We start from the raw sequence: 19,737 nt of genomic DNA on the forward strand, positions 1-19,737 counted from the left end.
ATAACACAAAAATCAATGTACATTGTCAATAATATTTTATGCTTACATTGAAATCAATGCACAATATTAATCCAATCAGCTTAAAGTTAATGTACCATCATACATCCAATTACATCAAATCAGAAATCAACATCTACACTAAAATCGATGCATCTAATGCAAGAAAGGAAATAAGATTAGAAAACAACATTTACACTGAAGTCAATGCAGGTAATACAAACAATCAAATATGATTAGAAATCAACATTTACACTCAAATCAATGCATCTTGTGCAAGTCAAAAAATAGGTTTATAAACCAACATCTACACTGAAATAAATGCATCTAGTACAAGTAACGAAATATGATTATAAATCAACATCTAGGCTGAAATCAAAGCATATAGTGAAAGCAATGAAATAGGATTAGAAATCACTATCTCCACTAAAATCAATGAATTTAGTGCAAGCAATAAAATAGTAATAGAAATCGTCTACATTTAAATCAATGTATTTGGTGCAAGTAATCAAATATTATTAGAAATCAACATCTACATTGAAATCAATGCATCAAGAGTAAGCAATCAAATAGGATTAGAAATCACCATCTACACTGAAATCAATGCATTTAGTCAAAGCAATCAAATAGGATTATAAATCATATACATTCAAATCAATGCATCTAGTGCAAGAAATCAAATATCATTAGAAATCAGCATCTACATTAAAATCAATGCATCTAGTGCAAGCAATGAAATAGCATTAGAAATCACCATATAAACTAAAATCAATGCATGTAGTGCAATAAATATTCTTCCCTCTCTTCCCCCTCCATATATATATCTTCCTCCATCTCTCCTTATTTGTCTCTCTATCTCAACTCCCCCCAACACACGTGGTCTCTCACTCAATATCTATCAATCACTTTGTCCCTCCCTCTCTCTCTCTCCATTTCTCTCCGCTTCCCTCTCTTCACTTTCCATATATATCTCTATATCCCTTTGTCTCTTTATATCACCCCCAAAACATACATGCTCTTTCTCCAATCTATCTATCTATCTCTCCCTCCCTCTCTCTCTCTCTCTCTTCCCATTTTCTCCCTCTCCCCCACTTCTACCTCTCTTCCCTCTTGTTGTCCTCTCTCCCTTTCTATGCATTTTTCTTATCACTCCCTCTCTCTCTCTTTCCACCTTTCTCTTTGTATTTCTTTATTCTTACCTCCCTCTCCCCCCCTCCAAATCCATCTCTCTCTCCCTCCCTCTCTCCATTCTCTCACATCCTCTCTCTCTTTATCTCTTTCTCTCTCTTCACCCTTCAAATATGTTACTATATCCTTCCCTCTCTCCTCTCTCCTTCTCTCCCCCATTCGCGCCATCTCTCCTTATTTTCTCTTTCTCTCACCTCCAAACATACACACTATTTCTCCATCTCTCCCTTGTCACTCCCTTTCTCTCTCTCTATGTATTTATTCTTCCCTCCCTTTCTCCTCCTCTCTCTCAAGTCCACTCTCTCATACATCCTCTCTCTCCCTTTCTCTCCTACCTCCCTCTCTCTTCCCCCATCACTCTGTCTCTTTTCCCTCCAATCCTCTCTCTTCCCCCATGATTCTCCTCCTCTCTCTAAATTCTTGTCTATCATTATCTCTCTCTCTCTCTCTCTCTCTCTCTCTCTATTTTCCCTCCAATCCTCCCTCTCTCTCTCTCTCCAACTATGTTACTATATCCATCCCTCTCTCCTTCTTTGCCCCCCTTCTCTATATCTCTCTTTCTTTGTCTCTTTATCTCACCCATAAGCATACTCTCTCTCTCTCTATCTCTCCCTTGTCACTCCCTCTCCCACCACTTCTCACTCTTTATGTATTTCTTCTTCCCTCCCTCTCTCCTCCTCTCTTGCAATTCCTCTCTCTAATCCTTCCTCTCTCTCCCTTTCTCTCCTACCTTCCTCTCTCTCTTACCCCATCTCTCTCTCTCTCTCTCTCCACTCTTCAATCATCTCACTATCTCCCTCTCTCTCTCCTTCTCTCTCGCCCTCCATCTTTGTGTCTCCCTCTCTTACCCTTCTCTACATCTTTCACTCATCTCCCTCTTGATTTCTCCTCTCCCCTATCCTTAAGTTTATCTCCATCTCTCCCTTGTCACTCCCCCTATCTCTCCACCTCTATCACTCTGTGTCTTTGTTCTTCCTTCCCATATATATCTAGAGCTAATATATATCATGATATTTTAATATATATTATACTATAAAAAATTTAATATTGCATTAATCCAAAGCTATTAAATTTAATAATATTAATATTATAATATATTAATATGAATATTAGATTTAATAATAATATATTTAATATTGGTATTAATATCAGGGTTAATAATGTTTTTTCTGTATGGTATTAATAATAATTTGGCCCATGGTATTTGGCCATAGAGGTCACCTCAATAAAACCTATTAGTATGTATAAATAGGTTTTATTTATTTACCATGCCTCTAGTTAATTTATTTTGTTATTTATTTATTATGCCTCTTTATACCTTTTTTATAAATATGGTATTTGGCCCATGGTATTAATAATTATTTGACCCATGGTATTTGGCCCATAGGGTTCACCTAAATAAAACATATTTTTTGAGTTTAGGCTTGATATATAATTAGTTGTTGATTTCTAATCCTAATTGATTTATTTTGTTATTTATTTATTATGTCTCCTTATTCCTTTTCTATAAATATGGTATTTGGCCCATGGTATTAATAATTATTTGACCCATGGTATTTGGCCCATAGGGTTCACCTAAATAAAACATATTTTTTGAGTTTAGGCTTGATATATAATTAGCTGTTGATTTCTAATCCTAATTGATATATTTGTATTTATTTATCATACCTCTTTATACCTCTTTTATATTTATTTATTTACCATACCTCTTTTATAAATATGGTATTTGGCCCAAAGGCTTGACCTAAACAAAACATACATTTTGAATTTTTGTAAATATAAAGGGATGTTTTATTTATTTACCATACCTATAGTTTATTTATGCTTTTATTTATTTACCATACCTCTAGTTTATTTATATTTTATTTATTTACCATAGATCTTTTTTGAGTGTTCGTAAACCTCTTTATATTTTTAATTTATATTGTGTTTGTACATACCAATAATTAGATTGATTTTTAAATAGGGGAGACATTAGATTACAAATGCTAAATGTTAAACATTACATCTACATCTACATTTACATTTACATTTTTATGTGAGATCTACACCCATACTAGGCTGTTGAGCCCCTCTAGGGGCAATTAGATGTTGATTTCTTATCCTATTTGATATATTTTTATGTATTTACCATATTACCTCTTTTTTGAGTGTTTGCAAACCTCTTCATATTTTAAATTTATATTTTGTTTATACATAATAATAATTAGATTGATTTCTCAATAGGACCCAAATGTTAAATGTTAAACATTACATTGTAACATTCCCCGTAACCTCACATGTAAAAGCAGGGAGTTAGATTTTTTTTTTTTATACAATTTACCCTCAAGTAATTATCCAAATCACAACTCCACATTCCTCATTATCCATTAGATATAATGTTTATTAGTACATAAAGTAATTTTCAATAGAGGATAATAAGTTGCATAACCACCTCATTATCCATTAGATATAATGTTTATTAGTACATAAAGTAATTTTCAATAGAGGACAATAAGTTGCATAACCATTGTCAACCTCTGTTGTAGTACAATAACATTCTCTATTGTAGTACAATAGTTGTAGTACAATAACATTCTCTATTGTAGTACAATAACATAAATTAGCTGATGAACCTTGCATCCATTACATGATTTCCTTAACCATAATAATTAATCACATACTTGGCATTATGACTATCACATTAATAAGGAATCAACATCATCAAGAATTTAACACCATCAATCTAACACAAAAGGCAATCACACCATTGAACACCGATATACCCTGGAAACCCTGTAGCGTGAAAACCAACAAACATTTAATCTTATTATTAAACGCCCGTGAGGGTTTTCACCCCTCACTCAATGGATTATAAGAGATTCCATCCCTTATCCATTGTTATAAAATATTACAATGAAATATCATTAAAATGTCTCATAACTAGCTAAAGGCTATTACAATTTCCATGAAACCCTTTAACTACATATCGCGACATGCTACATCCTTATGGCATGATTGTTCCATCTATGTACAATCCCGCAACTCGTACTCATCTGCATGGACCATTAATTCTATACCTGCCACAATGTTAAATATAATCTTTTCCTGCCAACATTGATATCATGATTACAATTATAAATAATCATATTAACTAATATTTCCCTTCGCATAAGCACATATTCTTAGAGGGAAAAACAGTAAGGCATTCCTTTGAAGGGATTAACTACAACATCAGTTATAATCTCCTTACATGGAAATTTACATAAACTTTATCAAAAGAGCTAGTTCTTTAGCTATTACTTTTGATGCCTGCAAACATGTAAAGCAAACTAACACAACTTGTTGTCTCTTCCTGCATGCGTATGTATACCCTTTCTAATGAAAGCTAACACAAATCTCGTGTGCTTACACATTTTATTCAACAAGAAACTAAGATAATAGTTACGTTAGCATAAAGTAATCACATATCATTTTCCTAAAGAAATATGGCTCAATAGTTCTATCCATACAAAGAACATACCTCTATAACACAATGGCTACTCCTTAGTGCATCCCATAACTTATCATAATAACGCTTCTTTGATGTATGCTATATTCTCTTCTCTAGAATACTACCTTCATTTCATGTAACAAATTACATACTTCTTTCTTAAAGGAAATCATTATAACCTCATTTCTCTATCTTACTATATGTAAGTTTCTCATGCATCTCTTTCAAGAAATTACTATAGATACCCATCTTTACGCTTAAAAATAAAAAAACAATAACAATGTTATCTTAACCCTTTATGCACTAAAATCAGGAAATCAATCCAACTCATCTAGCAAGACACTTTTTTCAAGAGATTAATATTTCCAAGAAAGTTAACATCTAAAGTTAACATCGTTTATTATTATTTACAAGAAAGTCAACATAATACTTCCTCTATGTACACACCAAATCATATTTCCTATGTCACAATAGCTACCCTTATGTGCATGCAACATGTGTTTTTCCTAACACAAATTAATTTTACTTCAATGCACATAATCGTTTCATGAAACAAGTATGGATTCTTGTTCTTGTATGAACACTATTAATATGTGTCTTTTAAGGAAAGAATCTTTATTTTTATTTTCAAGAGATCTCTCATAAAAGCCATCATTTTCATACATGAAGTATGCACACTTTTTCTAAAAAGAAACTATATTTATGTGTATATAAAACATACGCTTTTCTTTGAGAAAGTTAGAAATGAATATCTATGTGCCTAGAAGCACATCATTATTTCACAAGAAACTTAGAAATTAACTAGTATCACAATGCAATTAAGCACATATCCATTTTCAAGAAAATGACAAGTGACTTGACATTTAACACACAAGATTTACATGTAATCATTCTAAGAGAAAAACTACATATTTTCTTTACAAGAAAAACTACATATTTTCTTAGCTTTTACGTCCACACGTTTTCCACATTCTTCTTTGCAAACTATTATGCATATATTATTTACCCCTATACTGTAGAGCACCTCTAAAGGCAATAGCAAGTTATTTGTCATAAAATTATAAATATATTTTTAAATGAATTGAAAATAAAACAAAATAACAAAAAAATACATAAATGAAATATACAGCTAAATTAATTTGTTTTTGAAAATAAATCTAAATTTAGAACTGACATGAATAGTTTTCATCATTTTATTCTTTTCATACTTCCATTTAAAGTTTACAAAAACACAACAAAATTTCTAATTAAAATTATTTTAATATATTACCAATAATGCAATACAATAATATAAGTGAAGTATTAAACTTCTACAAAATAAATTAAGAATTTATTTTACCTATGCTTAATAAAATAAAAGGTAAATTTTCACACTATTGTATAGTAATTTGTCAAACTTTTGTCAACCCAATTGCTATCATTATTTGATAATGTGATCAACACCTAATTCAATGCCAATGCATTATTAATATGGGTATATACCACACCTAATTCAATGCCAATGCATTATTAGTATGGGTAGACGCCCCTGTAAGCAATACCGCATTGTCCTTCTCCTGTGGAAATGCCTCGTTTAATTCTCATGTATCCATTTTCTCCCCAATAGGATCCCCAAGAGTTTTTTATTATCCAATATTTTTTTATCCGACTGCAACACCCAATTATTTCTGTTTCCTCTCCATATCCAATCACTACAGCTGCATGGTCAAAATCTTCGCTGCATCTACCATCATATACTCCCTGCGCAACAAACAAACAAAATTTTGTTAGTTACACTTGTTAGATTATTCGTCTCTTTCTTATTTTTCTGGAAAAATAACAATATAAAGAATCATAACCACTTACCCCACGATAATTTTTGATATCTCTAATTAGAAACTTTAGCGCTACACCTACAGGTCCCGTAAATACTTGTCGTCGGAGATTGTTTTCACCATAGACCCCTTTAAAACCCCTAATAGTTGCTCCGAGAGGAAGCTATATCAAAATAAAACAAAACAATGATTTAATTGTCTTACAAATTAGATGAAGTTATTATTATAAATAATATATGGTTATTTATAAAAACTAATAATTTTTTAACAAAATTTCTAAAATATTTTATTTACCTAATTATATAGAGTCCATACAATTTAATATTTTAAATATGGTTGGTTGTGAAAAGTTAAAACCTCTCCTAAAAGAAATAACAGGAAATGATTCTAATAATTCCAAAAGCCCTTCAAAATTTAAAATAATTAGAAATTATAAAACCAATCCAAATCCTAACCCATTTAAACTCCATCTCAACGGAATCTAACTATACAAATCCTAACCCGTTTAAACTCCATCTCAACGGGATCTAACTATCTTAGTACCACTGCGTCATCGCACGGTTGCTGGTCATCCTTGTAACGATAGTATACTTCTTCGCCTATTCCATTCCATCTCTTTCGGACATAGTTGAAGGCAGCGGGAAAGTCCCCTCCCTCGCAACCGTTTCCATTGCCACTGCAATCAACCAATTGCTGCGGCGATAGGGTCAACAATCTTCCCGTATTCATCTTGTGGAGACTCTCTATAGCAGCTGCAGTTGCAAAGGCCCAACAACATCCTGCAAGGCCAAAAAAATGGACAATATATGAGTTGTGAAGAATATCGGCAGGCAATTTAGAAAAGAATATTGGTATTGATCGCCACACATTTCCGTTTCTAAATTCAAAAACTTACTCAATACCAGATCCCCTGGTCTGTCTTTCTATACAAATTTTTGCTTCTCAAAAACATAAGATTTTCCAGTACTTCTATGTTCTGTACAAATTTTGGCTTCCTCAAAAACATAAGATTTTTCAGTACTTCTATGTTCTGTCAATTGTATCTAAATGGAACCTGATCGCTGATCCTTAGCTACCATTTACCTAATGTTTCTATCTAGTAATAGTAATATCTTAATTGAAATTGTTTCTCTCATCATACATACCGCAATAATACCCTTGATCCCTCACTGGAGTTACTACTCCCCCCATCTCCAATCCCAAGCTAGTGGCAAGTTCTGGTACATGGATGATCCATTCTTCACTCTACTCATGTCTCCACTGTATGCGATATTCCTAATCTTAAGGCATCCCATGGCCGAAGCGAATTCTTGGTCAGTCATATCTGCAAACTGATTCAACCCAAGATGGTACGTCAGATTCTTCTTATTCACGGAGTCGATGTATTTCACAGTCTCTACAAATATTTTGAATCGCTCATCCGATGTATTTCTGGTTGAGCCATGCTGAAGCACCCACTTATGATAAAGGAGTCGCAGACTTTCTTCAGACTGCAGGTCTTTGTCTGTGAATCCAGCAGGAGAGGCATTCACCGATAAAGCCCACAAGGCTGCCACGAACAGAAATAGAAACAGGGTCGCTCGTGCCATAACTCGTCTCACGGCAGCAATGGTGAAATATTATTCAGGGTAGAAGGAAGCGTGAATAATTTCAGTATCAAATTTGTTTCAGCATGTTTCAATGCGGATCACACAAACGCTTTGAAAGCCAAATTTGGTAGTGCCATTATGCGACTTTAATGGGTCCCACTTGTAAGTAGACAGAAAATAGTATATTTTTTTAAACTTTTTTTCCTGACTTTAGGAAGGATGTAGTATGAAGTAAGTATATCTATGAGTTTATTTATTTTTATTCAAGTATATTCTTATTTTATATTTAAAATATAGAATATAATTTAATTCTTTTAAAAGTGGTTGTTAGTGGAGTTAATAAGACTTTAATACAAATAATAATACTTAATAAAATTATGAATCTCACATTCAAAAGGACTCCATTAAATTAGTTTAATTAATTAGTATGACTTTAATTAACTATTGAAGCACAATGAGTCACACATGATTATAAAATAGAATTAATTAAGGGCTCCATTAAGCTAGTTTAATTAATTAATATGACTTTAATTAACTATTGAAGCACAATGATTCACACATGATTATAAAACAGAATTAATTAAGGACTCCATTAAACTGGTTTAATTAATTAATATGACTTTAATTAACTATTGAAGACCATGAGTCACACATGATTATAAAATAGCATTAATTAAGGACTCTATTAAACTAGTTTAATTAATTAATATGACTTTAATTAACTATTGAAGCACCATGACTCACACATGATTATAAAATAGAATTAATTAGGGACTCCATTAAATTGGTTTAATTAATTAATATGACTTTAATTAACTATTGAAGCACCATGAGTCACACATGATTATAAAATAGAGTTAATTTAATTAATATTCTTAATTAGAAAAATTAACAAGAAGGGCACATGTTCAGTAATAACCAATGTGCTAATATGAGTAGAGTATGCATGCAAGTGTGTAAACAGATGATAACACTATTACAAAACTAGGAAATAACATAATCATATATATGCAAAATGAATTGAGAATGTTGTTTTTCTCTAGTGATAGACATATATAAAAATCATATAAGTGATGCACATAAATGTGATTAAGGAGATGACCTATAAAAAGCACATATAAGTGATTCACATATAGGTGATTAGGGATTTATTAATATTTATGAAGGATTATCTACATGTATGTGAAAAGTAGATGTTATAGGTAATTCGTGTCTAGAAGTGAAGTAGGAATAGAGGTAAGAAGAGAAAGAATAGATAAAGTGGGGATAAATAAGTGTGTGTGTGAAATAGAAAAGTTTTTGTGTAGGAGGACAAGAAGTTAGGCACATTGCAACAATAGTGCAAAGTTGAATTTAATGGGTCCCACTTGAAGGTAGATAGACAATGTATGTTTTTCTAAAAACTTCCTTTTCTAAGTAGGAAGGATGTATCTTTTAGTAATAAAATAAAAGTAAATACATTTATGAAATAATTCTAAAGCTTATTTATTTTTCTGGATTTAGAAATCAAATATAATGTATATTGATATTATATTTGAAATATGGAATATATGTTGATTTTAAAAGAAGTGGTTTTTGGTCAATAAAGTTGTTTAATAATGAGATTTTAATATAAATAATGATACTTAAAAAAACCATGAATCTCACATCTAAAATGTCAAACTAATTAATTAAGGTGAATTTAATTAATTATTCAAATGAAAGCCATAAGTCACACATGATTCCTAAAATACAAATAATTTTGTTAATTTAATTACATTAAAAATTAACATGAGCCACCCATGTTTGGTAAAAACCAATGTTCTCCATATCCTTGATAGTTCTATATGACTAGGGAAAAAAAATGCATTAAAGAAGGAATATAAATGCTAACATGAGTAGAGTATCCATGCAATTGAGTATATGGATGATAACATTATTACAAAACTATGAAATAACCCAATCATGCATATGCAAAATGAGTTGAGACACGTAAAACACACATTTTTGTGAATGAAAACATATTAATAAACACACAATAACAAATCCGATGCATGCCCAATAGAAAGAACACAAATAAGTTGTATTGATAATGTTGTTTTTCTCTGTCCCCATGATAGACACATATAAGTGATTCACATATAGGTGATTATTGATATATTCATATTTATGTAGGATTACCTATATGTACATGAAAATATAGATTTTATAGGTATTGAGTGTGTAGAAGTGAAGTAGGAATAATGGTAAGAAGGGAAAGAATAGATAAAGTAGGCATAAAATAACTGTGTATGTGGGAAACATAAACGTTTTTGTGTAGGAAGACAAGAAGTTAGGCATATGACAACAAAGTGAAAAGTTGCGGAGCTACTGAGGAAGAAAACATGTACAACCAATAAAAGAATATGATCGATTGTTATGTTAAGATCATTGGGGGACTGAAATTTGAACAAATTTTGAAAGTTGTGATGGTTAAAAGGGAAAAGGAGAAGGAATTTAGGTTAGTTCATGAGAGGAGAGTAAGAAATAATGGTGTTTGGTAGGCTCAAACAAAGTAAAGATTAGCTTAAAGGAAGATATATTTCTTTCAAAAGGGTGATTCCATAGGAAAAATACATAAAAGAAGTCCAAGAATTTGATCTTATGAAAAACAAAATGTCAGAATGATTCTATAAGAACATGATCTCAATACCTAGGAAAAAGGTTCATGAGATTAAATGATATGTCTTAAGAGAAATCAATTTTTTTAATGAAACTAAGTCAATATGTTTATTGTTAGTGCAATTTGTTGAAAATAGCAACAAGAAATGCTAAATATAAAAGTGTTAAAAATAGCATTGCTATAAATAGCATTTCAGGATACATTCCAATTTTAGTTAATCCGTGAACTAAAATTGTGAATTAAAATTTGAATTTGATCTTAGCAGTTGTTTGTAAAATAATTAATTAATTCATATTGAGTTAATTAGTTGAGGAAAACCAAACACGAAGTCTGTGTGAGGACATGCAACAGTTATTCCTTTGATTGAGGAATTTATCCCTTAGTTAAAGAGATAAGGATGAGTTGTAATCTCAAGTTGTAATTAGTTAGCTCAGTTAACTGAGCTAAGTCCAGTTAGATTAGTTCCAACAGTTGGAGGAACTAATTATGAGTTCAATTAGTTAATGCATGCATGCATGTCAGTTCTGTCAGAGACCTAGTTGAGATCAAATGGTGGGACAATGTACTATCAGTTGCAGGAAGATTCCATTGTGAATATCTATTGCATGCAGAAGGAATTCATTCCTTAAGGATTGTGTAGTTATTTTTGAGTTCAATGAGTTGTATGAGGCCATACTTCACACGGGTGGCATCATTGAATCCCAAGAAAAACTGTGCAAGGAAATAGGAGGCTTGGAGGATTGAGGGAATGCATATGTTGTGTCTATTCAGTCTGTGAGCTGTATTGAGGTTTTGTACTGAGAGTTGGATAGCTTCGAAGCTAAGGCTTTGTGTAATCCAGACTATTTTCACTTTTATGATAATGCAAAAATTGGGGTTTTTAGTCGAGGCTTTCCCAGAGTATTCTTCTGTGTTTCATGCATATGATTTCTCATTCTCTGTTATATGTGTTCTATTTGATCTTGCTCAAATTTATTAAGCTTCCACAAAGTTTGTTGTAGAAGTAGATCTAGTATTTTGCTTTAGTATATTGCATTATCAGGTGATCTACAGTGGGAATTTCTACATGGTATCAGAGCATAGGTGATCAAAGCAAAGAACAATATACAAGAAGGGAGAAGTTCTAAGTTTCAAGTTCCTGATTATAGAAATCAAGTTCTTATCACATCTCAATTTCACCAATGGCGTTCATCAGTTTGAGACTCGAGTATGCCATTGATGGTAGCTCGAATTATATAGCCTGAAAGGATCGCATGGAAGTGGTATTAGAGGAAAATAGTTTGAAGGAATTCATTGATCAAGAAGTCCCCAAGCCCGAAGCAGCTAATGCCCAAGAATTGGTAGAATGGAATAAATATGTGGCTAGAGCAAGGAGAATCCTCCTGGAGGGAGTTTGAGACAACATTGTCTCGAGCCTCCATGGGAAGGAGACACCGTATTCAATGTGGAAAACATTGAAGGATCTATATCAGAACAACAACGATAAAAGGAAGCTGGCGCTGAAAGACAAGCTTCAGAAAATCAAGTGTGAAAAGGGAGACACGATCTCAACATACCTGACCAATCTCACCACCTGTAGGGATGAGCTTGGAAGTGTAGGGATCACGACTGCTAACAATGACATGGTGAGTCTTGCTCTCCTCGGTCTTCCTAAGAGCTAGCATAGCTACCAAGACTCGGTAAATGGAAGAGAGAAACTACCAGATTGGGAACTACTTTGGTTGGATCTGATGCAGAAGGAGATAAGAAGAAGCACCAGAGATGGATCTTCATCAAAACAAGATGATAAAGAAAATCTAGCTTAGCGAGTAAATCTAAGAGAGGACAAGGGAAGGCGTCCCATCCCAAATCGAGTTCTTCGCATGGTGGGAAGAAGTTTGACAAATCAAAAGTGCGATGCTTTCATTGTCATGAGGTGGGCCATTATGCTATGAATTGTCCACTAAAGAAATCCAAGAAAGGATCCTCGAAGGGATCATATGGTGAGGCACTGGCCTCATAGTTTGAGTTGGATTTCTCTCTCATCACATGCATGGTTTCATCCATGGTGGGATGTGTTTGGTACCTGGATAATGGAGCTTCATTCCACATGTCAGGTGACAAGAATCTATTTAGTACCCTAGAGGAGAAGGATCTCCAGATGCGCATCGAGATGGGCAATGATGGAAAGTACCATGTTTCAGGTGAAGGTACAGTTGTGTTTCAGAGGGAGCATGGAGCTCCTCTCTCTCTCACTGATGTAAAGTATGCACCGGGTTTGAAGAAGAATCTTGTGTCTGTTGCTATGCTAGAAGATAAAGGCTATGATGTAGTCTTTAGTAAAGGAAAGGAATTCCTGAGGCATATCAGCACTGGACAGACCAAGTGAATTGGGATTCTAGTAAAGAATCTCTACAAGCTAGACGTAAATGACTGTGCTACATTGAGTTCCAAAGCAGAGGTGGTGCAAAGCCAATATGTTGGCAAGATATGGCATAGAATATTAGGCCACTTGCACCACGGGGCCTTGAAGATCATGCAACAAATTTCTACTGGACTACCCAAGGGAAAACTAGAGCGAGTGGATACATGCAAAGGTTGCACCTTGGGTAAGTATGCGAAATATTCCTTTCAAGATTGAGACAGTAGAGCTGGAGCAATCCTAGAGCAAGTTCACACCGATGTATGTGGCCCATTCTCTATAGCCTCCACCACTAAAGAAAGGTACTATTAGATATAATTTTGGGATTCAACTGCGTTAAGTAAGTCATTCACGTATGACCATTTCCATGAGAGGTAGTCGTAACTGACTAATTTCTCATAATTTTTGAATAGTTCACTTAACACTCATTGCATCGGGTGATGCTCACAGGGGTGAAGAAGTGGGATTGAAACTAGTGAAATGAATCACATAGCATCAATCATCACTTCCGGGGCTTGCACCCGGTAACCAGGACTTCCCAGGAGGTCACCCATCCCAGAACTCCTCTGGCTCAAGCGCGCTTAACTACTATGTTATTTTTATTGATGATTTTTCTCGTAGATGTTGGATCTACTTTATGCAAAAGAAGGATCAGACCTTCTTGAGGTTTTGTGAGTTCAAACCCTTGGCAGAGAAAGAATCTGGAAAGAAATAAGAGCCTTGCAAAGAGATAAGGGTGGAGAGTATATCTCCTAGCAGTTTAAGGACCTCTGCGTAACAGAAGGAATTAAACATGAGTTCACGTCACCCCATAACCCATAGCAGAATGGGGTGGCTGAAAGGAAGAACTGATCGATTGTGGGAGTAGCTTGAGCAATGTTGCATGACCAAAGCCTACCACTTCATTTGTGGGACGAGGCATGCAATACAACAGTATATTGTAGAATAGAAGTCTGGACCATATACTGGGGATGAAGACACCAATGTAGGCCTTTTCTGGGAAGCAACTAGATGTGAGTCACTTCAAGATCTTTGGATCATTGGTTTATTGCCATGTGACCAAAGATACCGACAAGAAGCTATATCCAACAGCTGAGTTAGGGATACTTGTGGGCTACACTAATACACCCCACAACTATCAGGTGTTCTTGCCTACCAGTCAAAAGACAATGTTGCGCAGAGATTTGAAGTTCGACGAGCAGAAATCCATGCGAGTATCACTTGAGAGGGAGCTCAAGTTGCATGCAGAGGAGGAACGTTTGGTTCCAAAGGAGGCGAAGCCTCATAATGATGCGGAGTAGCTGCATGGAGAGGATCTGGTAGTGGAGACATCCACTCATGCAGAGTCTTCTAGAGATGGGCGGAAATGCTCAAGGGAAGCTCACAGGTTGATGCTAGATGCACGAGAGAATGTGGCACAATCATCCTCTCAGCGCAGACATAAGATATCAACCAAGCGGTACACTGGTTACATGGCCCTGATTGGGGAGTGTGTAGCGATCGAACCTTCTTCTTTCGAGGAAGCAATGCAGCAACCATTCTAGGTTGATGTTATGGTAGAGGAGTACGACCCTATCATTCAGAACAGTGTGTGGGATGTTGTCCCAAGACCAGTGGACAAGTCAGTGGTGAGTTCCCAATGGCTTTACAAGGTAAAGCAGGTAGGTGATGGCAATGTTGAGAAACATAAGGCAAGGTTTGTTGCCCATGGTTTCTCACAGGTCAAGGGGATCAACTACAATGACACATTTTCTCCTGTACCAAGGTACTCATCTATCAGATCGATGTTGGCACTATCAGCTCAGATGGGTTGGAAGATCCATCATATGGATGTGAAGACTGCATTCCTCAATGGCAAGATTGAGGAAGAGGTGTACATTGAGCAGCCTGAAGGATTTGAGACCTTCGATCATGAGTCGCATGTGTGCCGACTCAAGCGAGCATTGTATGGGCTTAAGTAAGAACCTTGTGCTTAGTACACTAGGATCGACAGTTGTTTCATTGGGTTGGGCTTCAATAAGAGTGAAGCAGATGTGAACCTTTACCACATCATGGTAGAAGGTAAGCCATTAATCATTGTAATTTATGTTGATGATCTGATTTTGACAGGTGATGATCAGTTGATCAAGTCTTGCAAGGAGGACCTTGCAAGAGAGTTTGAGATGAAAGACATGGGCCTCATGCACTACTTTCTAGGCATGGAAGTGTAGCAAAAGGATGGGGAAGTATTTGTGTCTCAAGGCAAGTATGCCGATGAGATACTCAGGCGTTTCCACATGGAGAATTACAAGCCCATGCAGACTCCTCTAGCTAGCAACTGGAGGAAGGAGGATGCTACTTCAGGTGAGGTAGCAGCTACTACTCTTTATCGACAGCTTGTGGGTTCACTAATGTATCTAGTGAACACAAGACGAGATTTGTGCTTTGCGGTGAACCAGCTGAGTCAAGCTATTGTTCAACCTACCAAGTTGTTTTGGAAGGTAGCGAAGCATGTGCTGAGATACCTCAGAGGCACATCTCAGTATGGATTGTGGTACAGATGGATAGAGGGAGTGAAGCTTCAGGGCTTCATGGATGCTGATTGGGCAGGGAGTACATCAGACCAGAAGAGAATTTCTAAAGGAATCTTCAACCTTGGTTCAACTGCAATTTCTTGGTACAGTAGGAAACAAAGGTCAGTTGCACTTAGCTCACCAGAGGCTGAATACATCATTGTCATTCAAGCAGCATGTGAGGCCATTTGGATGCAAAATATTCTAGTGGGATTGCGATAATTGTATTAAACTCTCTGAGAATTCAGTTTTTCATGACAGGTCCAAGAACATTGAGATCTATTACTATCATCTTCGAGACTGTTTGGTGAAGAGGATCATGTTGTTGCTATATGTTTCGACTGAGGAGCGAGATGCAGATATTTTGACTAAGACATTGCCAAAATGCAAGTTCAAGTTCCACAGAGACAAGATTGGGGTGACTGATAATCCCTTTCTTATTGAGAGGGAGTGTTGAAAATAGCAACAAGAAATGCTAAATATAGAAGTGCTAAAAATAACATTGCTATAAATAGCATTTTGGGATACATTGCAATTTTAGTTGGTCCCTCAACTAAAATTGTGAATTAAAATTTGAATTTGATCTTAGCAGCTGTTTGTAAAATAATTAATTAATTCATCTTGAGTTAATTAGTTGAGGAAAATCAAACATGAAGTCTATGTGAGGATGTGCAATAGTTATTCCTTTGATTGAGGAATTTATCCCTTAGCTAAAGAGATAAGGATGAACTGTAATTTTGAGTTGTAATTAGTTAGCTCAGTTAACTGAGTTAAGTCCAATTAGATTAGTTCCAACAGTTGGAGGAACTGATTGTGAGTTTAGTTAGTTAATGCATGCATGCATGTAAGTACTGCACTTCATATAACTGGATATTCTCTCATAAATAACTCATGCATGTCAGTTCTGTCAGAGACCCAGTTGAGATCAGATGGTGGGACAGTGTACTATCAGTTGCAGGAATATTCCATTGTGAATATCTCTTGCATGCAGAAGGAATTCATTCCTTAAGGATTGTGCAGTTATTTCTGAGTTCAGTGAGTTGTATGAGGCCAGACTTCACACAGGTGGCAACATTGGACCACAAGAAAAACTGCGCAAGGAAATAGGAGGCTTGGAGGATTGAGGGAAGGCATATGTTGTGTCTATTCAGTCTGTGAGATGTATTGAGGGATTTTACTGAGAGCTGGAGAGCTTCCGAGCTAAGGCTTTGTGTAATCCAGACTATTTTCACTTGTATGATAATATAGAGATCAAGGTTTTTAGCTAAGGCTTTCCCCAGAGTATTCCTCTGTGTTTCATGTGTATGATTTCTCATTCTCTGTTATATGTGTTCTATTTGATCTTACTCAAATTGATTAAGCTTCTACAAAGTTTGTTGTAGAAGTAGATCTAGTATTTTGCTTTAGTATATTGCATTATCAGGTTATCTACAGTGGGAATTTCTACACAATTCCTTGCAACATTTATTAACGCTAGTAATGTATCCGTGGTAAGTAGATCACATCTGAATATTAAATAAATTTCACTATGTTTGTTGATTCAATCGAATTTAGCAAGTGGCTAAATGAATAACATATCTCCTACAAATAATATGATAATTGAAGGTGATAGGGTTGTTTATTTTCCATATTTTGTAGTATCTATAATTTTATTATTTTTTATGTAATAAGCTTGGTGGAAATGACCCCGTTAATTAATATAATAGCATTAAACTCCTAAAATGCACACACACAATGAGTGAGAGAGAGAGAGAGAATCATATATATATATATATATATATATATATATATATATATATATATATATATATATATATATATATCTATATATATATATATATATATATATATATATATATATATATATATATATATGAGAGAAACAAAAATATACTACTCTAGTGCTCAATGCACTATTCAGAAAACATCTGTCAGGCCAGGGTAACTCCAGAATAGGCAGAAGAAAACTGATATTCTAATTCATTAGCTAACTATCATTTATATACAGAAATAGGACGGATCAGTTCATCTTCTTGATGACTAATCGCGTTGCAGTTCACCCATCCGTTGAGGATTAGGTGTCAACATTCCCCCCCTTAATCTAAAGGGATGTTGGTGAGTCCAAGCATCGTTCTGAATCTTTCAAGCTTTTCTCTTCCAAGCGCTTTGGTGAAGATGTCTGCAATTTGCTCGTTTGTGGAACAATGACGAAAATGGATTGTTTTGGCCTCAACATGATGTCGGATCAGATGATATTTAGTATTGATGTGCTTAGTACGATCATGGAACTTTGGGTTCTTGGCCAACTTTATTGCAGAGGTGTTATCAATCATGAGTGGAGTTGATTGTATTTGTTTTACCTGCAAATCTTCAAGAATTTTCCTGAGCCACACAATTTCTTTCGTTGCTTCAGCTGCTGCCACATATTCTGCTTCTTTTGTGGAATCTGTTGGTACTGATTGTTTGTGTGATCTCCAGGAGACAGCTCCTGATCCAAGACTCATAGCATATCCTGAAGTAGATACCCCAGTTTCTTTGTCTCCATCGAAGTATGAATCAGAGTATCCAATCAAGTTGAAGTCGTCCACCTGTGTATACTTGATTGCAAGGTCTTGAGTTCCCTTCAGGTACCTTAGAACTCTTTTTGCAGCATACCAATGTCCCTCACAAGGCTTTTGCATAAACCTGGAGAGGATTCCAACAACAAATGAAATGTCTGGTCTGGTAGTAGTGAGGTAGATGAGACTTCCTACAAGCTGTCTATACTTTGTTGCATCCTCAAATTCATTTCCTTCAATAGATGTGAGCTTCAAGTTTTGTTCCATTGGAGTAGAAAGAGGATTGCACTCTGTCATGCCAAATCTGTTTAACAAATCTCCAATGTATTTCTTTTGAGAAAGAAATATGGATTTTGGATGTTGGGTTACTTCAATGCCAAGATAGTAATGAACATAGCCCAAATCAGTCATTTCAAAAAAAATTCCTAATTCTTTCTTTATGGATGCAATATAGCTTTCATTGTTCCTTTTCATTAAAAGATCATCTACATATACCTCAAGATATACAACTGTTTTGCCAACTTTCTTGACAAATAAAGTTGCATCATGAAGATCAAAATGATTGAAGTTGAGTTTTAGAAGATGCTCAGTTAGTTTTTCATACCAGGCTCGTGGTGCTTGTTTGAGGCCATACAAGGACTTCACAAGTTTGCATACTTTATGTTCATGTCCTTTCACAGCAAATCCTTCAGGCTGGGACATGAAAACATTCTCTTTTATATCTACATTCAAGAATGCAGTTTTTACATCCATTTGATGGACTTTCCAACCGTTCTGAGCAACTAGTGCAAAGAGTGTCCGGATGGTGGCCCATTTTGCTGTGGGGGCAAAAGTTTCCTCATAATCGACCCCTTCCTTCTGTGCAAAACCTTTTGCCACAAGCCTAGCTTTGTGCTTGTCAAGTGAGCCATCAGCTTTGTATTTGTTCTTGTAGACCCACTTGCAGCCAATTGGTTTGGTTCCAAATGGAGGGTCAACCAGCTTCCAAGTGCCATTCTTTATGAGGGCATCATACTCCTTCTGCATCGCTTCTTTCCATTCATCATGAGAAGCAACTTCTTTGAAGGAAGTTGGTTCAAAATCTGTAGACAAGTTCAATTCACAATCATAAGTAACATCCATATCAACAGGTGAATTAGAGCTATCTACATCACCTCCATCTTGTCGGTTTGTATTTCTGGTTCCTGTTTTTCCAATTTCATCAGGATGAACACTTTCAAGTGTCTTTGTCAGCCATTTTGGGGGACCTTTCTGAGATGGTCCAGGCTGCTCTGTTGATTGAGTTGGGTCTGAATCAAGATTGAGTCTCCCAATTCTATCAATTACATCACTTAAAGCATCATCTGTTCTTGGAGTGTCATGCAGGGGAGATTGTTCTTCAAAAGAAGATTCCACATGTTGATCTAGTATAGGAATCCCCCCTTCAAGATGTGGAATCTGATTATCAAACTCTTGAAATGATTTCGGTTTTGTGAATCTATCCAAGCGATCAAGTTTCCGCTCAACAACACTGTCAGATTTGGAT

The 19,737-nt window shown here is 35.2% G+C and overlaps 1 protein-coding gene across 1 annotated transcript; it reads right to left on the bottom strand.

Moving 5' to 3' along the window:
• Window positions 1–6,166: 6,166 nt before the first annotated feature.
• On the bottom strand, window positions 6,167–8,060 carry LOC149183642 (thiol protease SEN102-like). Its single transcript, XM_089415023.1, has 4 exons — window positions 7,721–8,060; window positions 7,015–7,250; window positions 6,503–6,634; window positions 6,167–6,397 (listed from the first exon to the last, which is right to left on the bottom strand). Exons 1-4 carry the CDS (start codon window positions 8,058–8,060, stop codon window positions 6,167–6,169), a joined length of 939 nt encoding a protein of 312 aa, XP_089271149.1.
• Window positions 8,061–19,737: the final 11,677 nt, after the last annotated feature.

This window comes from Pinus tabuliformis, chromosome 3_2 (assembly GCF_031772625.1).
Source record: "Pinus tabuliformis cultivar Carrire ecotype Pingquan chromosome 3_2, CPIR1, whole genome shotgun sequence".
Taxonomy (NCBI): Eukaryota; Viridiplantae; Streptophyta; class Pinopsida; order Pinales; family Pinaceae; genus Pinus; species Pinus tabuliformis.

What these genes read in the sequence shown, in the direction of transcription:
- LOC149183642 (XM_089415023.1), bottom strand. Translation starts at nt 8,060, where the DNA reads ATGGCACGAGCGACCCTGTTTCTATTTCTGTTCGTGGCAGCCTTGTGG. An exon ending in AACCGTGCGATGACGCAGTG is followed by an intron (nt 6,635 to 7,014) that starts GTACTAAGATAG and finishes ATTTTGATATAG; the next exon opens with CTTCCTCTCGGAGCAACTAT. An exon ending in ATATCAAAAATTATCGTGGG is followed by an intron (nt 6,398 to 6,502) that starts GTAAGTGGTTAT and finishes TTTGTTGCGCAG; the next exon opens with GGAGTATATGATGGTAGATG.